Source organism: Octopus bimaculoides, chromosome Z (assembly GCF_046866305.1).
Source record: "Octopus bimaculoides isolate indiv1 chromosome Z, ASM4686630v1, whole genome shotgun sequence".
NCBI classification, from domain to species: Eukaryota; Metazoa; Mollusca; class Cephalopoda; order Octopoda; family Octopodidae; genus Octopus; species Octopus bimaculoides.
In genome coordinates, this window is record NC_142944.1 from 53,949,012 (window position 1) to 53,971,321 (window position 22,310).

The 22,310-nt window shown below is 38.8% G+C and overlaps 1 protein-coding gene across 1 annotated transcript in view; it reads left to right on the forward strand.

Moving 5' to 3' along the window:
- Nucleotides 1-22,310, forward strand: part of LOC106877034 (adenylate kinase 7) — a 68,691-nt gene that overhangs the window by 38,337 nt on the left and 8,044 nt on the right. The window contains exons 11-15 of the mRNA XM_014925820.3: nucleotides 8,799-8,927; nucleotides 12,169-12,433; nucleotides 14,147-14,404; nucleotides 14,754-14,834; nucleotides 16,676-16,815. Of these exons, the coding sequence (XP_014781306.1) occupies nucleotides 8,799-8,927; nucleotides 12,169-12,433; nucleotides 14,147-14,404; nucleotides 14,754-14,834; nucleotides 16,676-16,815 (873 nt within the window). The remainder of the gene's footprint in view (nucleotides 1-8,798; nucleotides 8,928-12,168; nucleotides 12,434-14,146; nucleotides 14,405-14,753; nucleotides 14,835-16,675; nucleotides 16,816-22,310) is intronic.

Here is a 22,310-nt window from a genome sequence, read left to right on the forward strand (position 1 = left end):
ATTTATTAAACATAAGCATATAACCACACTAACACACACATATGCACACAGGCATGCATGCACAATTCCTCTATCTCTTTCTCTGTCTGTCTGTTTCTCTCTCTCTCTCTCTCTCTTTCACACACATTTTTCTATCTCTTTGTCTCTCTTTCTTTGTCTCTCTCTTTCACACACATGCACACACACACACTTTTGTTATTCTTTCATTTAATACTTTCCAAAGGGCAGTGGTTGACAGAACCATTAGAGCAACTGACAAAATGCCTCATATCTTTTCTTTTGGTTCACTGTATTCTGAGTTCAAATCCCATTAGGGTCAGCTTTACCTTTCATTCTTTCAAGGTCAATAAAATAAAGCCTTACTCATGCATTAGAGTTAAGACTAATCACCTTAAGCCCCTATTCTATATTTCTTGCCAAATTTCACAATATTTGCATTTCTTGGTGTGATTCTTTTGTTCTTTTATTCTTTTACTTGTTTCACTTGTTTGACTGCTGCCATGCTGGAGCACCACCTTGAAGGGTTTTCGTCAGACAAATTGGTCCCAAGACTTATTTTTAAAGCCTAGTTTTTAGTCTATGGGTCTCTTTTGTCAAACCACTCAGTTATAGGGACATAAATACACCAACACCGGTTGTCAAGCAGTGATGAGAGGGGACAAACACAGACACAAAGACACACACACAGACGCGCACGCATGCACACACACACACACACACACACACACACACATACATATATACATATATTCAATTGGCTTCTTTCAGTTTCCATTTACCAAATCCACTCACAAGGCTTTGGTCTGCTTGAGGTTATTAGTAGAAGATACCTGCCCAAAGTGTCACACAGGGGGACTGAAACCAAAACCATGTGGTTGGAAAGCAAGCTTCATACCACACAGCCACACCAGATAAAAAACAATTGTCTAAGTGTTCTTTAAACACATCTATATCTATGCCTTATAGATCTTTGAGAGTTTTGGTAAGGAATTAAAAGGTTTTGGGCCCTTGAACCCTATGCCCTTGCAGTACTGTGTCCTTACTCTGAATTGAGTGGATGGGATTACTATTATGTCTGACAGTCTTTCTGTCTGTCTGTCTGTCTATTTGTCTGTATGTATTAATGTATGTATGTATTTATGTACATACATACGTGTATGTATATATATGTATGTATGTATGTATGTATGTATATATACGGTGGCGGCTATAAAAACAACAAGAGACAAGATATTTTACACATATTTAAATATAACTAATATCTATCTTTTGTGAAAATTTCAAATGAATGGAATAAATATTTCGTAAGTTATGAGGAAATAAAGAAACAATCTTCCAAACTGCAACGGCCAAAATTAAAGGGTCACTTAGAAAAGCAATGAAAAATGGAACAAGAACAAATAAGAAATCCTTATTATTAATATTTTGTGAACATCCCTTTATTATCAATGACCTCCTGACATCTGTTACCACCGGACTGAATTAATTGCTTGCAAAATGATGGAGTAATATTGTTCTGTTTATAGTTCTATATTTAAGAGATGAGGAATTATTTACATTATTTACATTTGATGGATATTTGTCCTCATCTTGTTTGTTGTTAACACAACGTTTCAGCTGATATACCCTCCAGCCTTCGTCAGGTGTCTTGGGGAAATTTCGAACCTGGGTTCTCATTCCTAACGATGTTATTATTATTATATTATTATTATTATTACTATTACTAATCAGGTTGCTGCCGTGAATCGAACTCGGAATCTTGCAGTTAGTAGCCTGCGCTCTTAACCACTACGCCATATGCCCGTGGGCAATTATGGAGTGAATTTTAGGGCTTATAAATCTATTATTTTTCTATCCTTCCTCAATACCGGTTCCCATATGCTATTCATATCTGCACTCGGTCTGCTTAGGAGGTTGTTGTGTCCTAGCATATGTGCTGCTTCTTTTAGTTTTCGTATTTTCCAGTGTTGTTCCCTGTCTATTATTTTAACTTCATCCCACAGGGGGAGGTGGTCTCCATTTTGCCATACATGATCAGCTATACCCGATTTATCAATATCTCCTCGTGTCACACCTTTGCAATGTTCTTCTACCCTTATTTTGAGGGGGCGGCATGTTTCGCCTTTGTATAATCTAACACAGCTGCATGGGATGGAGTACATGCAGTTTTTGGTCATATTCTCTTCTGTTGGTGGTTTTACCCGAAGGAGATATTTGCGAAGTGTTGTATTACTCTTGAATACTGCTCTGATGTCATATGGGCCGCATATCTTTTGTATCTTTTCGGAAAGGCCTTTCACATAGGGTAGACAGACTGTAGACAGTTTATTGGTTTCATCCTCTCTTTTCTTCATAATTGGAGTAGATAGTATGTTCTTGGGGTAGTTGTTTCTTAATAGATTGTTACTGAGCTTGATCATTTCCTCGTGGTGGGTATCACGATCGCTACTTATATTCTTTGCTCGGTGTTTTAGGCACTGAGCAATTCCTCTCTTTACACTGTATGGATGGTGGGAATTGAAGTTAAGGTATCGTCCAGTGAAGGTTGGCTTGCGATATACGGATGTCCTGAATCCATACTCGGTGCGTGTTATTAATACGTCCAGGAATGCCAGCTGATTGTTCTGTTCCTTTTCCATGGTGAACTGTATGGATGGATTTATTGAGTTCACATGATCTAACAGCATTTGAACATCTTGCTGGTGGGGCCAGAAAATAAAGGTGTCATCAATGTATCACAGCCACAGGGTTGGTTTTAGTGGTGTTGATCCTAAAGCCAAATTCTCGAAGTATTCCATGTATATATTGGCTATTATCGGTGATAATGGCGAACCCATAGCTAAACCATCTTCTTGTCGATATATATCAGTGTCCATACTGAAGTAGGTAGTTTCTACACAGAAAGTCAACATTTCCATCAAGTTTATTATTGGTATACTAGTGTGTTCTTTTAGATGGGTGTCTGTCACTAGTTTTTCTTGAATCACCGATAGTGCTTCACCAGTTGGGACTTTGGTGAATAGACTTATCACATCTAGACTCACCATGTGGTTGGATTCAATGGGGGTATCCTTGATCAATTCTGTGAAGTGGGTGGAATTTTTCACGTATGATGTTGACTTTCCTGCTAATGGACTGATTACATCCACCAAGAAGCGGCTCAGTGGATGACATGCTGAACCTCTACAGCTCACTATAGGTCTTAGTTTAATACCTTCCTTGTGAATCTTAGGGAGACCGTACATGTGTGGTAGTTTACTGTAGTGTTGAGTTAGTTGTCTGTACTTCGTTGGTGTAAAGTGATCCTTGTTCTTGATCAAGATCTGTGACAACTTCCTCTCTGTTTTCAGAGTTGGGTCTTTCTTTACTCTACTGTAGCTACCATCACTTATAAGACTTGCCAATTTTTCGGAGTAGTCAGACTTGTTCATCACCACTGTAGCATTTCCCTTGTCCGCTGGGAGTATTATGATGGAATTGTCTCTTTGTAGCCTTTTGATAGCGAACTTTTCTTCCTTAGTGATGTTTGGTTTGGGAAGTTTCACTTTTTCTATTACCTGTCTCACCTTTCACCTTAGTTCATCTCCCTGAGCTTTTGGTATCTTTATGGCTATCTCTTCAATAGGGGCTATTATGTCCAAGTATGGAATGCGCTTGATGGTTGTCGCAAAGTTGAGACCTTTGTTTAATATGGCTTCTTCGGAGTCTTCCAGACGTCGGCTACTTACATTAATCACTGCTTTCACAGATGGGTGATGAACTTCAGTCTTCATTCTCTGACCTTTGAGTTTCATAAACTTCTTAATCTGGCGTGTCTTCACCGTTTCAAATTCTTTCATGTACAATTTTCCTAGATCTTGTTGGATTCTCTTTCTGTCGTCATCTCTAGTTATTTTCCTAAGTAATTAAGATAGCCTCTCTTTGATTTCGTTATTTAGTTTTTTCCAACGGTTGTAATGGATCCTCTCACAGACGAGGGCATGATGTCCTGCCCTTTCCGCTACTCTTCTAGCTTTATATGAATCCACTGGTGTCATTATATTCAAGCCAGGTGGTATTAGCTTTGAGTCTCTACATCTACACAGGAAAGTTAGATGGTTTGAAAGACAAGCTAGTTTTTGATGGAGTTTCTCTATATGCCTCCAATGAAGACACCTGACGAAGGCTGGAGGGTATATCAGCCGAAACGTTGTTAACAACAAACAAGATGAGGACAAATATCCGTCAAATGTAAATAATGTAAATATTGTTCTGTTTGTTTTTCAATAATTCCCAGAGTTCATCTTGATTCTTTGGATTTCTCCCTTTGTGCCCCATCTCCAACAATCTTCCAAACATTTTCTGTAGGGTTGAGATCAGGACCTTCAGGTGGCCACTCCATGAGATCAACCCCTTCATCACTCAAAAAATCTTCTACTCACTTCGCAGTGTGACAGGGAACATTGTCCTGCACGAAGATAGGAAGTTGAACTGAAGAGGATCGGAGATGTGGAAGGGTATGCTGTCTGAGAATCTGCTTGTAGATTTCAGCATTGACAGACCCTTGTAGGCAAATAAGTGGCCCAGGACCAGCAGTAGAGATCACTCCCCATACCATTACACTGCCTCCTCCATATTTCAACTGTCTTCTTCACAAATGCACGAGATAATATTTTGCCATTTCTTCATCGGACATACATCTCGCAATTGGAACCAATCACATTAAACTTCAATTCATCACTAAAATGAACCTGTGACCGTTGTTCTTCTGTGCAAACAACATGTTCATGAGTGAAACAAAACTGGGCTCTTTTCTTGGAGATCAGAGGTTTCTTTGCCAGTGCCTGAGCAAGCAACACAGAACCTTGTAACTTCTGAGAAAATGTTTTGTGCGATACATTAATGGCGAAAGTGGAGCTAAACTTGTGGGATATCTCAGCAGCACTCTTAAACTTAAACTTCAGTGACATTCTAATCATAATACAATCCTGCCTTGGTGAAATTTTACGAGATCTAAAACGAGTTACAATTCGTTGCACAACACTTCTAGACCTTCCTACAGTATTACAGAGTTTGACTTGCCCTCTTGGTGAAGGCACACAATCCTTTGTTTTTCATCACAGGACACTGGTCGTCTCTCACAAGCTGCCATGTTGTCAGTTGAGTGTTCCAATAAGATCATAAGAAGTAACTGCTGGCCCATTAACAGTCTTCTAAACAACAAATACCTCAGTAGTTCATTCTTTCTAAGTGACCCTTAACTTTTGGTTGCTGCAATTTGAAAGATTGTTTGTTTATTTCCTCATAACTTACAAAATATTTATTCCATTCATTTGAAATTTTCACGAAACATAGATATTAGATTTATCTAAATATGTGAAAACATCTAGTCTCAACGTTTTGTTGATCTTCTATAATAACTATTTCAATACACTTGTTCTTGCTGACTCTTATATTATGGCCACTACTGTATATGTGTGTGCGTGTGTGTGATGGCACATGGCTTAGTGGTTAGGGCATTCGGCTCATGATCATAGGTTGCAAGTTCAATTCCCAGCGACGTGTTGTGTCCTTGAGCAAGACACTTTATTTCACATTGCTTCAGTCCACTCAACCTTATCACAATTTGTGTCATGCTGAATCTCCATGAGAAGTACGTTAAGAGTACACATGTCTTTGGAGTGCTCAGCCACTTGCATGTTAATTTCACGAGCAGGCTGTTCCGTTGATCACATCAGCTGGGATCCTCATCGTCGCAACTGAGAGGGTGCTCTTTTTATATATATATATATATATATATATATATATATATACATATATATATATATATATATATATATATATATATATATATATATATATATATATATATATATATATACATATATATATATATATATATATATATATATATATATATATATATATATGGGAGAATATACAAAAAATAACAACAGACGAGGACAGGTGGTGTAAATAACAAAAGTATATATTAGTATGACGCTCGGGAATACGGAAAGTCTTTGACGTTTCGAGCTACGCTCTTCAACAGAAAGAATACGGAGACAAGGAAAAAACACGGAGAAAAAAAATTGAATAGTGTTCAGTCAACGGTCAATCATAATAATGGCCGATCATAACAATGACTGACCGGAAGTTAGAAATTCTTATTTCAGGAGAGCTAAGAAAGGGGGAGATAACAAACGGTGATCGGGAACGAGGGGCTGTGTGTGGGAGGTAGAATGCTGGTGATCTTGAGGTATGTAGTGTGAAAATGGGGGAAGGGAGAAAGGGAGAAAGTAGTTGGTCAGTTGTAGTGTGTGCGTGGTGTGATGCGAGGGTATTGGTGTGGTGTGATGTGAGGGTGTTGGGAGGTGGGGAAGGCATGGGTGGAGTGTGGGGTAGAGGTAGGGGTATGTGGGTAGGGTGGGGTATGTGGGTAGGGGTGGGTGGTGGGTGTAAGGAATTGGATGGGGTGGAGTGGGAAGGTAGAGTAGGAGTTTGTTAGGGTGTGGTGGGATGAGCTTATGAGGGGGTGTTGACGAGGAGGGAGAAGGGGAAGGTGGATGTAAGAGAGGGGGAAGATGGGTATGGGAGGGGAGAGGAAGAGAGGAGAGAGGGTGGGTATAAGAGAGGGAAGGGGGATTGAGAGAGGGGGAAGGTGGGTATGGGGGGAGAAAGAGGGGAAGGTGGGTATGGGGGGAGAAAGAGAGGAAGAGAAAGAGAGTGAGAGAGAGGGAAGAGGGGTATGGGGGGGAGAAAGAAAGGAAGAGAAAGAGAGTGAGAGAGAGGGGAAGAGAGTGAGAGAGTAAGGGTGAGAGAGTAAGAGAGTAAGAGTGTAGAGAGTAGGAGAGTAAGAGTGTAGAGAGTAAGAGTGAGAGAGGGGGGAGTACGGGAGAGGGGGAGGGGGGAGAGAGGGGGGAGTACGAGAGAAGAGAGTGAGAGAGAGGAGAGAAAGAGGAATGAAAGAGTAGGAGAGTAAGAGTGAGAGAGGGGGGAGTACGAGAGAAGAGAGTGAGAGAGAGTAAGAGAGAGGAGAGAAAGAGTAGGGGTGAAGAGAAGTGGGAGTGGAGAGAAGTATGAAGAGAGGTGAAGAGACGTACAAAGAAGTAGGAGTCGGAGCAGGAGGTGGGGGAGGGGAGAGATGGGTGGTAGGAGGGAGGGTGGGGGAGAGAGACAGGAGGAGGGGGTTAGATGAAGAGTGGAGGGGAGTTGAGCCCATGTGGCGCAAAGGAGCGAAGATAGAAGATTAATCCCTGTTCACGGCGCAAACGGGAGTCCGGATGGCCCCTGTGCATGGACAATCCAAACACAGACAGGTGTTGCCGCAAGGAGTGGCCGGCAGAACGGAAGTGGCGTGACACCGGGGTGTCATTGCCGACGTTGATATCTCGGAGGTGTTCCGCGAATCGGTCGGCCAGGCGCCGCCCCGTTTGTCCGATGTACAGGGATTGGCAGAGAGAGCAGGAGAGGCAATATATGATGTTGGTAGACGTGCAGGTGAAGGAGTCGGTGATGCGATAGGGTCGGTGATGGGTGCTGGTGAGGAGATATATAGAGAGAGGTGATATATATATATATATATATATATATATATATATATATATATATATATATAGAGAGAGAGAGAGAGAGAGAGAGAGGCGCAATGGCCCAGTGCTTAGGGCAGTGGATTCGCGGTCATAGGATCGAGGTTTCGAGCTCCATGAGGCTCCAGAAGGGGATGGTGGCGAACCCTGCTGTACTCTTTCACCATAACTTTCTCTCACTCTTACTTCTTGTTTCTGTTGTACCTGTAATTCAAAGGGTCAGCCTTGTCACACAGTGTCACGCTGAATATCCCTAAGAGCTACGTTAAGGGTACACGTGTCTGTGGAGTGCTCAGCCACTTGCACGTTAATTTCACGAGCAGGCTGTTCCGTTGATCGGATCAACTGGAACCCTCAACATCGTAAGTGACGGAGTGTCAACAGCAACATATATATGTATAAGAAATTAAATAAATAATGAAGGAACAAGAAATTATGAAATAAAGTTCGTTAACTTAGAACAGAGTTTTCTGTAAGATGCAATGTATTCATTGGTGAGTGCTTATAGCATCACCAGAGCTTCAATATATGTGTATATAAATATATGATATATATATATATATATATATATACTATATATGTATATATATAGATATATATATATGTATATATATCATCATCATCATCATTGTAGTTTAACGTCCGCCTTCCATGCTGGCATGGGTGGATGATTTGACTGAGGGATGGCAAGCCAGAAGGCTACACCAGGCACCAATCCGATCTGGCGATATTTCTACAGCTGGATGCCCTTCCTAATTCCAACCACTCCAAGAATGTAGTGGCTGCTTTTTACATGCCACCAGCATGAGGGCCAGTCAAACAGCACTGGCATCGGCCACACTTGGATGGTGCTTTTTACGTGCCACAAGCACAGGAACCACTCAGGCAGCACTGGCAAAGACCACGCTCGAATGGTGCTTTTCACATGCTACCGGCACGAGTGCCAATGAGGCAGTACTGTCATATATATGTATCGGAACTAGAACAATCTTTTTATGTCTCTCTGTGTTTATCTTTCAAACTCTTTCTCTCTCTCTCTCTCTCTCATATGTATATATGTGTGTGTGTGTGTATATATATATGTATGAGTCCCACCCATGCCAACATGGAAAGCAGATGTTAAATGATAATATATATATATATATATATATATATATATATATATATATATATATATATATATATATATATATGTATAGTGTACTTTTGGTTGTTTTGTTTGTGTTTCAGCCTTTAAGGATTTGCATATTAGGACCCCCTGGTGCTGGAAAGACGACTGTGACAGAACAGATCTGTACTGCATATAAGCTACATCACATCAAACTGAAAGAGGTCATTAGTGATTACATACAGAACTTGGTAAGTTTATCAAAACTAGAACAATCTTTTAATGTCTCTCTGTGTTTATCTTTCAAACTATTTCTCTCTCTCTCTCTCTTTCCTCCAATCTGTATTTTTATTTCTTATGTTTTGATTTGTTTTTACAGGTTTCTTTCGGTTTTTTTTTCCAAGCTTGCATGGTTTTAGACACATATATTACTGAACCATTGTTTTATAGCTGGATGCTTTCTAGTTACTGACTCTTACTTCTTTGTTTTCTTAAGAGATGTGTTATATGACATGTCTTTGAAAGCAAGGCATAAAGCCAACTGATGATTTGTTGACAGGAGAAGTGACAAAGATCTCATTGCTTCCAAGTTGGGGACACACAAATGTAAACAAACACACATACTCACACATGTACACACACATGTAACACACACACATATATACACATACACTCACTGCATCACACTTATAAACTCATGCATGCATACACACATACACACACATTCATACATATGCGTGCACCTGCTCACATACATGTACAAACACATCCAGTTAAACAGATTCATACATGTATAGACAAACACACACACGCATACACACACACACGCATGCACGCGCGCGGATGCTTGCATGCATTAACACATATTTAATAACATTCTGCCTCAGCTCCACGCTGCTTAAATGTTCAGAGGTCAGAACACATACACATTATCAGATGTTTAAAGTCCCAGAGAAATTAAAAGAGATTAAGACGGGTTCTAGGTAAGAGCATTTAGGCCTTCCTTAGTCAGTTCAGGTCATGCCAGACTGGCTGATTCAATTTAATTTTGGAAGTAACATGAGTGCATGACACTGAGAAGCAGCAACAATGCTGAAATGTGTATCTGTCACTCTAGCAATCTGAAGTATATAGTGTGTTTAAACACAATACATCTATAATAGGATCTTTCCTGGATGAAAAGCATAGCTTCTGGCTTTTCAACCACAAAAGTATGTTGAATATGTTATATTGATAATATATCTTTTATCCTTTACCTCTTTCAATCATTTGACTGCAGCCATGCTGGAGCACTGCCTTTGAAGGATTTTAGTTGAACAAATCGACCCCAGGACTGTTTTTTTAAGCCTGATACTTATTTTATCAGCCTCTTTTTCTGAACCGCTAAGTTATGGGGGTGTAAAACACCATCACCTATTGTTAAGTGGGGGACAAACATAGACAGAATGACACACACACACAAAGATATATGCATATATATATATATATTTTTATATATATGTATAATTTAAAGTTTGCAACATTTAACTTTTTGTGTACCTTAAGACCAGACTGTTGATTTTTAGGCATTATCGAAAAATCTGTTTTTCCATGCACTAGATGATGGTCAGTCCAGCTCTCTGCCCCTCTCATGACCCAAACACTAGAAACGTCTTTCATATCCGATCTGGCAATCCAATATTTCATATCCGGTCTGGCAATCCGATCTGGCATATTTTTACAGCTGGATGCCCTTCGTAATGCCAACCACTCAAAGAGTGTAGTGGGTGCTTTTTACATGTCACTGGCACGAGGGCCAGTCAAGCAGCACTGATCAGAAGTCTGCTGGAAATCTCGGTACAGAAATACAGCTGCGAATTCAAAGGGCAACAAAAGCATTTGGTGACTTAGAGTCACATGTTTGGTGCCAGCAACATATATATAAGATTACAAAGCTGCCTCTTTACAAGTCATTTGTCTTACCATCCTTGCTGTATTCCTATGAAAGTTGGACTTGTTATGGAAGGCATTTTAAATTGTTAGAACAATTCCACCAAAAATGCCTTCATCCAATTTTAAACATTAAATGGAGTTCTTTCACTCCAAACACAGATGTCCTTGCATCTGCAGGCATCACCTCAATTAAAGCTATGATTTTAAGGAACCAACCGAGATGGTGTGATCATATTGTTTGAATGGCAGATGAATGCGTGCCGAAACAGCTGTTTTAGGGTGAGCTTGCAGAGGGCAAACGCTATCGGCGTAAACCTAAAAAAGGTTTAAGGATAGCATAAGGATTACTATGATGTCACTGGGAATGGATCCAGAAGACATAGAAACCCTTGCTTCGGATCAAGTTGGATGGCAAATTAAGGTGTAGAGTGGAGTGAAAGCATTTGAAGAAGCCAGGATAATGCATGTAAGACTCAAAAGATATCTAAGGATGAATGTTATGATCGAGAAGGTGAATGACAACGACCATTTTGTGTGCACACTTTGTGACAGACAATGCCTGTCTTTTGCTGGCCTCAAATCTCATCTGCAAACGCATGGAAAATGAATCTCCACCAACTATTCTGCCTATATGTCTGTGCACACCTTCGAATGCAGTGTATGCCAGAAGGTTTGCAAATCCAACGTAGACCTCAAAAGACATTTTAAGATCCACAAAGAGCAGAACTTATCTGCAGCTCTTGGTGCTCTAAATCGGAGGTGTAATCTATGTGGATGTCTTTTTCAGAACATTTTCTGGTTTAAAAAGCCACATCAGATACTATGATGGTGCTAAGGTGTAGGTACAGGAGGTGGTCAAACTCTGCATAAGGAGTAGACAACCACCATATATGTATATGACAGGCTTCTTTCAGTTTCCATCTACCAAATCCACTCAAAATGCTTTGGTTTGGTCAGTATAGTAAAAGACTCTTGCCCAAAGTGCCATGGAATGGCACTGAACCTAGAACCATGTGGTTGGGAAGCAAGCTTCTTACCACACAACCATGCCTACATCTGTATATAGGAAGGGCATCCAGCTGCAAAAACCATGCTAAAACAAATACAGTAGCCAGGAGCAGTCTTCTACCTGTCTGGTTCCTGTCAAACCATCCAACCCATGCCAGCATGGAAGGCAGATGTTAAATGATAAAAGGTGGGGAGTTGGCAGAATCATTAGCACGCTGAGCGAAATGCTTAGCAGTATTTCGTTTGATGTTACGTTCTGAGTTCAAATTCCGCCAAGGTCGACTTTGCCTTTCATCCTTTCGGGGTTGATAAATTAAGTACCAGTTACGCACTGGGGTCGATGTAATCGACTTAATCCCTTTGTCTGTCCTTGTTTGTCCCCTCTATGTTTAGCCCCTTGTGGACAATAAAGAAATAAGATGTTAAATGATAATGATGATGACGATATGTATGTATGTATAATGTACGTGTATATATATATATTTATTGTGTGTGTGTGTGTGTGTGTGTAAATCTGTGGGTACTTAATTTTAAGAGACTTCACATTTGCAGGTGGATCTGGAACAGAAAATGGCTACTGCTAATTTTGAACATGACAGTGATGCAGAAGAAGAAGAAGATGAAAACCGCATTGAGGATCCAACATCAAGACTGTACGACATCAATGAGAACAAAGAACAGAATAATCAGAGATTGGATGACAATCTTTTAGTAATGATGGTCAAAGATAAACTCATGTCAAAGCGTTGCCAAAACCAAGGTTTTGTTTTAGATGGCTTTCCCAAGTCAATAGATCAGGCCAAACTGTTGTACGAAGGTAAATTTCTTTACACCATTCCTTATGATAGATTTGTCAATGCTTCTTTCATCTCCAAGATTGCAGTAAAGTAGCAAAGTGGATGAGTAAGTTGTGTAAATAGAGCCAGTCATAATGATATTGATACCCCTGGTGAGATAAAACCAGTCTTTCTTTCTCATCCACTTGGCTGGTTTTTACTGAGAAGGCAGAAAATTGCAAATGAAAGAAATAAGTGTTTATAATGATATATAAATTGAAGGGAATAGTTCAAACATAGATGGGAGAGCATGACAGACAGACATACAAACAGACAGACTGAGAGTTTCTGCATTACTGGCAAAAATCTCAACACATTTTTGTTATAAACAACCTCTGAGATGAGGTGAGTTAGGTGACTGAGAACATGGTTCAAAGGAGCTGTCGTGCTTATATAGATATAGACCATTTTTCTGAAAGTGATTAACAGTGTGAACAAACAAAAGAACTGATACCTTAAAACAAGCATAATAATAATAATAATAATAATAATAATGATGATGATGATGATGATGATGATGATGATGATGATGATGATGATGATGATGATGATGATGATGATGATGATGATGATGATGATGATGATGATGATGATGATGATGATGATGATGATGATGATGATGATGATGATGATGATGATGATGATGATGATGATGATGATGATGATGATGATGATGATGATGATGATGATGATGATGATGATGATGATGATGATGATGATGATGATGATGATGATGATGACGACGACGACGACGACGACGACGACGGCGACGGCGATGGCGACGACGACGGCGACGGCGACGACGACGGCGACGGCGACGGCGACGATTGGAAGTGTTATCATGTACATTGTTTTGTCTTGGTATAAAAGACGGGCTACAGCAAATATTCTGCTTAATACCACAGATTTGCTTGTCAGTTGTTTGACCTTAACCATTTGAGCATGCCCCTTGGTGGTTGACGATATGTACATCTCTGATCACAAGTAGAAGTAGTGGAGGAGCATCATAGCCATGGGTTGAGAGGAATTCTTTGGGGTTTGAATAATTCATCTTTGGAAACATGGGTGTTTTGTTCAACATCCTTAAACAAACCTTATTCAGGTATCTTTTGAGCTGGATGGGCTACTCGACCTGAAAAAAATTCTAACTGCGCCCCACCTGTGAGGTCATGCGCTGTTTATCTTGATATGAGATCACTATGTCGCGTACATATGGTTGTGATGCATGTGCCTGGTGTACCCTTATCAGACGGGTAGTCATGATGGGTATACTGGGCTTTGTATTTTTGTACCCCAGTGTCACTTTGATGGCATGCACTGCTCTCTCACTCAATAATGATAATAATAATAATAATAATAATAATAGTAATGAACTTATTGGGTACAATGCTCAGGTGCACTACAACTCATCAGAAAATGTAGCCAAAATTGCTTGAACTGAACTTGAAATAATGCACAGGAAGTGAACAGTAATGAGTTAAATACAATTTATAATTAATTGTAAACCTGAGTAGTTATCACCTGTGGATTTTCCATGTCTACCCATTTGTAGTGGCAATAGTAGTAGTGGTGGTGGCAGCAGCAGCGGCAGTAGTAGTCGTAGTAATGAATGATTGTAACAGCTATGCTATCTTTGATGTTTCAGCTGAAAGGTCTCAATGGTTAATTCTCCTGTTTTTCTCCTGTAAATCTAGATGAAGAAGGTGAAGAGGAAGCTGATGACAACCTCCACTACAACAGACTCATTATGCCAGAGTTTATATTCAGCCTGGATGCCGATGACAATTTCCTGTCTAACCGCATCATGCGACTACCAGAGCAAGTGGTGGCTGGCACACATAACACTGAGGAAGGTTTCCAGAGAAGAATCACAGAGTTCCGTGCAAATAACACTGAAGATAACACTGTCTTGAACTTCTTTGATGAACTTGAGTTCCATCCAGAACGAATAGGTAAGTAACGGTAATAATTGTTTAGGAGTTTGTTCTTGTTGAATGACTATGGCGACACCAATGTTGCTGGTGCTGACATCACCAAAGACAGCAGTGGCGGTCAATGACACTAGAGGTAGCAGTTATGATGGTGATGATGCCAATGCCGATAATATGATAATAATGTTATGATATTGATAATGATGGCGATGATGATGATGATGATGATGGTGACAGTGATAGTGATGGTGATGATGATAAGGATGGTGATGATGTTGCCAATGTGATTGAAGTTGTTGTTCAAAGCAAGAAACCAGAGTGTGTTCAGAGTGTAAAATGAATTAACATCCTTTACTCTTGTTTCCACCAGATGTCACACAGGACAAGTCAATAATGATGAAACAGACAGTCGATACGATACAGAAAATAATCAAAGATCCACGGAATTATGGTAAGTTAAGCAAACAGAAGCAGTGTTGTTAAAGGGTGGTTTGAAAGTGACCATGGGTGAATGGATGGATTGATGGATATAGTTGTTACAAGTATGATATAGGTAGATGATGCATGCAGCAGAATAATGGAAGACTTTCTAATTCTATAGACAAGTTATGTCCATTTATAAAATGCCAAGAGTTTATATAAAAATATGCACATATATATATATATATATATATATATATATATATATATAGGTAAGTGGTAGGTTTGCCTCGATCCTTCAGGGGTAGTCTGAAGCATCCAAGCAACCAGGGGATGTTTAAATCCGGAGGCACTCCTGGGGATCACCTGTATGGGTACCGTCTTGGGAAGAGGGCATCCAGAGGCAGGTAATATGTTGCTTAAACCGTAGTTTATGTATTTACTTGGAGAATGGAGCAACAAATACAAGAAAAAGCATTTTCGTTGGACTAGATAGCCGTTGTTTTATTATGTGGAGCTTGTGAAATGAGTCAGTGTGGAGGTTTAGGTTATGTAATGAGTCATTTTGTATATTATGTCTTAGTCACTTACGTACGTTTCGATGCAGCCAGTAGTTTGGCCGATCTCTTCATAGTGCTGAAGGGTATATTCGAAGTTTGTGGTGTGCGAAATGTAGGAGAAGTAATTATTGGGTGTAGTATATGTGGTGGTGTGATAGTGGTGATAGGTAAATACAGCCTTACGTTTTAGTTGTTGCGTTGGTCTTCTTGTAAGGGGATATAGGGTGGGTGCTATTTAAGAACATTGTTCCAGTTTTAGTCAAGCAGTTTTAGTCAAGCGCATCTCCACGTGATGTTTGTGATTATATATATATATAGGTGCAGGAGTGGTTGTGTGGTAAGTAGCTTGCTTACCAACCACATAATTCCGGGTTCAGTCCCACTGCATGGCACCTAGGGCAAGTGTCTTCTGCTATAGCCTTGGGCAGACCAAAGCCTTGCGAGTGAATTTGGTAGAGGGAAACTGAAAGAAGCCTGTCGTATATATATATGTATATATATATATATATATATATATATATATGTGTGTTTGTGTGTCGGTGTTTGTCTCCCCACTATCACTTGACAAACGATGTTTGTGTGTTTATGTCTCCATAACTTAGCAGTTTGACAAAAGAGACCGATAGAATAAGTACTAGGCTTACAAAGAATAAGGCCTGGGGTTGGTTTGTTCGACTGAAGGCGGTGCTCCAGTATGGCTGCAGTCAAATGACTGAAATAAATAAAACAATATATATATATATATATATATATATATATATATATATATATATAACAAATTAAGAACAATGGTCATTACATATTTTCCTTTTATTGGAGTAAATTTAGCTTACAGCTGTTGCTTGGTATGATTACGGTTTCAACACCGATATGCTATACGGTTTTATTACATCTCATGTCTTTTCAACTTGTTTATTTACATGTAATCATAGGTCAACTATGAATGTTATCTATTTTTATTGTCTGCCTGCTACTAATAAGACCCTGAGGAGATACCGTATCCCATATTTTATAATATGCATGAATCGATCTGGATATTGCATCAAAATGATCATAGGTCATAATAAAGTCTTTAAAATGGATCAGGTTTTAGCTCTTATTTAAATCGATATAAATACAAAAACTCACTTGTGAGTATTTTGCTACGTTTGATAACAGATACAATATTTGTGACATATTTTTACTAAATTTTGGTATAAATCTACATATATATATATATATATATATATATATATATATATATATATATATATATATATATATATATATATATATATATATATATATATTCATACATATATATTTGAAACAGGCTTAAGTAAAGAAGAGCTTGAGAAGATTAAGAGGCTTGAAGTGGAAGCACGTTTACAAAGAGAGGAGAAAGAACGAATTGAAAAGGAGGAACGAGAAACTGCAGAAGTAACTGAGAGGAAAAGGAATGAAGAAGATTGGGTAAGTGACAATTTTCTGACCATCACCTCTCAATCTCTTTTTTTGGCATTGTTGTAGAATCATATCGTATAGGGAGCAACAGTATATCATATAGAGTTTTCAAACTAACAAATATGAGGCCATGATGAAACATTGGATCTTGCATCCAGTAATCCCTCTGTTTTAACTTTGGTGTGCATAAAGTTTAAAAGTTTGGAAACCTTTCTAACCATTTTCCTGTCAGAAGCTGGTGCACTAACCTGGGTGATTAACTTGTCATCTGTGTAAGAAGTTGGTGAACTAACCAAACATTTCAGCATAAACTACAACACTGAAAATAACACCATAAAACTGTGTATTTTCTTTTAATCATATTGTGCCATGTTTCCAGTTTAATGGAAATAACCTAAACATAATCCCTTCTGGGTTCTTATTTAAGTGGTAATGAACCAGGGACATAGAAAAAGAAGATAAAATACGAAGAACGGACAACCAATCAGATTGCAGCTTTGTAGTCACATGTGTTTATGACTCATTTTTAATGGTGTTCCTCATAGCTGTTGTTTACTTTTGTTTTTTAACAAAAAAAAACAAACCCTGAGATTCTTTTGCAATGAAACATGTATGCGATGAACCCAGCACTTCATCTGTTAAAAGAGCAAGGCCTAGACACAATTGAGGTAATTGTTGATGATATTTATTCTTCTGATGATAAGTTTACCCTTACACATACACTGAGAGTGATTCAGACAATCAAAGTGGTGAAAATGATGAAGAAAGTAGCGGTTCAGGTGAACAACTACAGTAACTGAGATATAAGCCTATTATGGTTATTTTCCTCTGTTTTAGTCTTTTTCTGATTCTGTCCATTGGTTTACCTGCAACGACCAAATATGGCATTTGAGAGATAGGCCTATCATTGTTATTCTCCTGAATATATTTTGAAATTCCATTAGTTTTCTTCCAATCATTACACTTGAGCTGTGTATGCAACTATTCATTTTTTTTGCTCAGGAGCCCAGGTGGAAGGTAAAGTTAGACACAGTGGCTCAGGTCTGAGAGGATCAAAGCTTGTATTATTGCTTCTAGCTTGAGAGTCAATGTAAGTTGACACAAATTATTGATGATGTTCTGGTGTAGGATACTTTTATTATGTGTATGTGTTAATGGTTCCCAAAGTGGGTGGTATTGCTCCCTTGGGACAGTAGAAAGTTCAAAAGGGGCATTGAAGAAAAGTGGGGCAATCACGAGGTAGCGATTCATGTAAAAAGTGAAGTGATAATGGGGTAGTGATTCACGAAAAACAACAAAATAATGGCTTCATTAGGTTGAGTTTTATTTGTGAAATACAGATGTTTTGAATTTGCTTCAGAAAGAGGTCTATGCTTGTGATGGTTAGTTGGGGTGGGGTCGCTAGGAATTTGACCTGGGTGTCATGGGGCAGCTACCCGTAAAAGTTTGGGAACCACTGTGTTAGATGATTGTTTTATTGTGGTAATGATTGAATGAGGAATTGTGAGCAGTTCTCAGTTTTAGTTTCTGTGATAAACACTGGTTTTAAAATTTTATAAGAAATCTCTTAATTTACAGTTTTAAAAACATATGAGATTGATGGGGAAGAGTTCAGAGAAGATATCTTTGCTGTAAGATTAGTTTAGGAAAAAAAAAAAAGAACCCAGCATAAAGGACCAGACCACACCCTCATACATAGAAGATAAAGGTAGGGAGTGATATGGTCATTATTAACCCAGTCACCACCTATACTACAAACACCAGGAGAAGTGCTATTCAGATATCGAACAAAACCATCACCTCAGTATATGTGCTGTGGTTACAAACACATTGGGGTGATCGGCACCACCCTGAAGGAATATAAAGCTGTGATAAGAACTAAAAGTAACCACAAAATGTTAGTGGGCCTGCAACTCAGCACGTGGAGAGGCAGATTCATGCTACCTAACAATGTCATAGGGCATTGGACAGACAGGTTAAATTGCTAGGATTCTGATCTGGTCCAGAACTCAAGTGGAAAAGAATAGTAGCGAGGTGATGAACATATATATTTTGGTCTAGTTGTGCTTATAAGGTCTGCTACTGGTTTGAGATAAACCTTGCAGGTTTGGAAGTACCATCAGACAGAGTTGTCTGAGATGTATGCAGAGCAATGAAACTGTTCTGCGTGTACTTGTAAAATGTCCAAGTATTTCTTAGTTGTAGAATTGTGTCAAACAGTTGCTATCATATGTAGCATGGATCCAGCTGTCAGTTGACTCCATCATCAAGATTATCGTGCCCCACTTTAGCCAAAATGGGCAGACAGTTTTCCTCTGCCTAGTAGCTATATTAAAAGATGTTTATGTGGTAGTCGAGGCTGAAAGGGCTGAAGACAAACTATCTGATCCTCAGCCAAGACCTCATTCACTTTTAAGTAGATGAGAGTGGAGAGTGAGGTACCTCTAGCAAATTTTTTGATAGAGGAGTGAATATGGTGAGGGTGGCCTGAGTAAGTGCACCTGTTCTGAGTTTGCATGAGAGAACAGTTAGTGTGAACTAACTTTGATGGTTAATGTGAGCTAATTTTGATGGTTAGTGTGAGCTAACTTTGATGGTTAGTGTGAGCTAACTTTGATGGTTAGTGTGAGCTAACTTTGATGGTTAGTGTGAACTAACTTTGATGGTTAATGTGAGCTAATTTTGATGGTTAGTGTGAGCTAACTTTGATGGTTAGTGTGAGCTAACTTTGATGGTTAGTGTGAGCTAACTTTGATGGTTAGTGTGAACTAACTTTGATGGTTAATGTGAGCTAATTTTGATGGTTAGTGTGAGCTAACTTTGATGGTTAGTGTGAGCTAACTTTGATGGTTAGTGTGAGCTAACTTTGATGGTTAGTGTGAGCTAACTTTGATGGTTAGTGTGAGCTAACTTTGATGGTTAGTGTGAGCTAACTTTGATGGTTAGTGTGAGCTAACTTTGATGGTTAGTGTGAGCTAACTTTGATGGTTAGTGTGAGCTAACTTTGATGGTTAGTGTGAGCTAGGATTAGTGAGGTTCCTTTGTTACCTCTGTGTGGTATTGACGCCCCTCTATTTGGTTATTTTGTTGTTAATTGTTATTGTTTCCTTGTTTACACTTGTATATGTAAATCCTCACTGTTTTCTGTCCCTCTGTAGCCCTAAGTATATTTTTTTTTACATATGTGGCCTATAAAGAGAGAATTATTATTATTATTATCAATAGCATGTTATGCCAAATGCTTAGTGGTGTTTCATCTATCTTTATGTTCTGTGTTCAAATTCTGCCGAGGTTAGCTTTACCTTCCATCCTTTTGAAGTCGGTAAAAGTACCATTTGAGCATTGGGGTCAATGTTGTCGATTTATCCCAATAGCCCAAAACTGCTGGCCTAGCACCAAAGTTTGAAATCATCATCATCATCATTATCACACCAGACAAAATGCTTAGCAGCATTTCGTTTGTCTTTACATTCTGAGTTCAAATTCAGCCAAGGTCAACTTTGCCTTTCATTTCATTTAGGGGGCATTGAAAAAAGTACCAGTCAAGCACTTGGAGTCGATGTAATCAACTTTCCTCCTCTGCAAAAATTTTAGACTTTTTGCCTAGAGTAGGAAAGATTGTTGTTGTTATTGTTCTTGTCATGGCAGCTGAAGGAACTACACTGAGGGAATACCTAGCAAAAACAGGAGCATGCATTAATCTAGAAAAGTCTGTGGCCTTGCAATGTGGCACTTGGAGAGGCAAGTTTATACCTGCCAGCATTCTAGATTACTGTTCTCTTTGCTCTGTTGAGAAGTTTAGAGTTTGATTTGGCCAGACCTCTAGTGGGAAGGAATCGGAATGAAGTCACTAAGAGAGTTTCCAGTTTGACATAGGAATGGGTTGAAAGCAGCTTTTCTTGAAAGACAGTAGAAATATATGCATCCATTACTTCTGTTAAAAACGAAAACATTTGATGATGAGGTTTTGAGCATCGTATCTTGCTCCAGGTCACATTTGAGCAAAAAAAATAGTATCAGATATTTTGTTTCTTGTGGAAGTAACGCGTTCCACCAAGAAGAACGTTATCTGCTGCTGTTATTTAGAATGGTTACCATAGTGGAAATGATGCTTAGTGACATTTCTTTTGGCTTTTACGTTCTGAGTTCAAATGCCACCAAGATAGACTTTGCCTTTCATCCTTTCAGGGTTGATAAAATAAGTACCAGTTACGCACTGGAGTTGATGTGATTGACTAGACTCTCACCTCAAATGGTTATATTAGTAATAAAAATGTTCAGCTCCAGGCAAACATTGATTGAACCAGCTACATTGGCTATACTGGTTCAGTGAGTTTATTTTCTGTAATAAATATATAATTAAAAATCTCATTATCAGATGCCACAGTATGATTTAAGGAATATTTGGCTGTTGTTTTTATAAGGTTGAGAACTCTCATTAAGAATCTCTCAAATCTTTCTATATAACATAGTGTGTTGTAAAGCCACTCATCGTATTTCTAGTATCCTGTATTAGCTTGCTAAATCATTCAGAGTCTATCTGAGAATGAAATAACTATAAATTATTAATAACAATGGAAATTAGCTTCTCAGTCTTGTCTTTCTTTTGTATATCTTGTTGCACTCTTGTCCAGTTCATTCATTCTTATGCACTTATATGACTGTCAGTTGTAATTCTCTTATAATGATAAGAAAATGTCTGTATCCAGTACAATATTAGCATTCTTAATTTTTTCTCTCTTCGTGGTTGCCTTGATACATTCTTATAACCCTAATCTCAATCCATTTTCCCTATTTAATCCGTATACTGTCTGCGGTAGTTTGGTGCCGTTGCTTATCATCTTCAGCATGACATACAAACAGTTGTTTTCTCATAGCATTTGTATTTCAGCCCATTCTAGTTTAATATGTTGGTTAAAGGTGTTTGTACCAGGCAGAAAATAACTAAGTACATAGTGAGTACATAGTGATGATTGTCTTTTGCCCTGCTTTCACTGGGTAGGGGAGATTTCCTTTATTTAATGTCAATAATGAAAGCAGTTGTCTGGTAGATGAGGCTGAAAGGTACGAGGTCAGAGTTTTGGTAAAGCTCTTATTGAATTCTTCAAGTTTCACTTGAAACGAAAGGAGAGGGTGGAGAGGGAATACCGTCCTTAAATGAATTTATTGGAAAATGGGTGAATGTTGCGATGATTTACTAGAAAGAATTGATGATACTATTCTAGATATAGACATGTAAATCAAAGAACAAATATTGGAGAGAGCATATAACTTTGAGGTTCAGGAAGATCTTGGGTGCTGGGGTATCTCAATTGGCAAGAAAGGATCATCATTGTTTGTACTGTTGTTGTTGTTATTAGGGCGGCGAGCTAGCAGAACTGTTAGTATGCCAGGAGAAGTGCTTAGTAGTATTTTGCCCATCACCAACTTCTGAGTTCAAATTTTGCCAAGGTAGACTTTACCTTTCATCCTTTCAGGGTTGATAAATTAAGTACCAGTGAAAC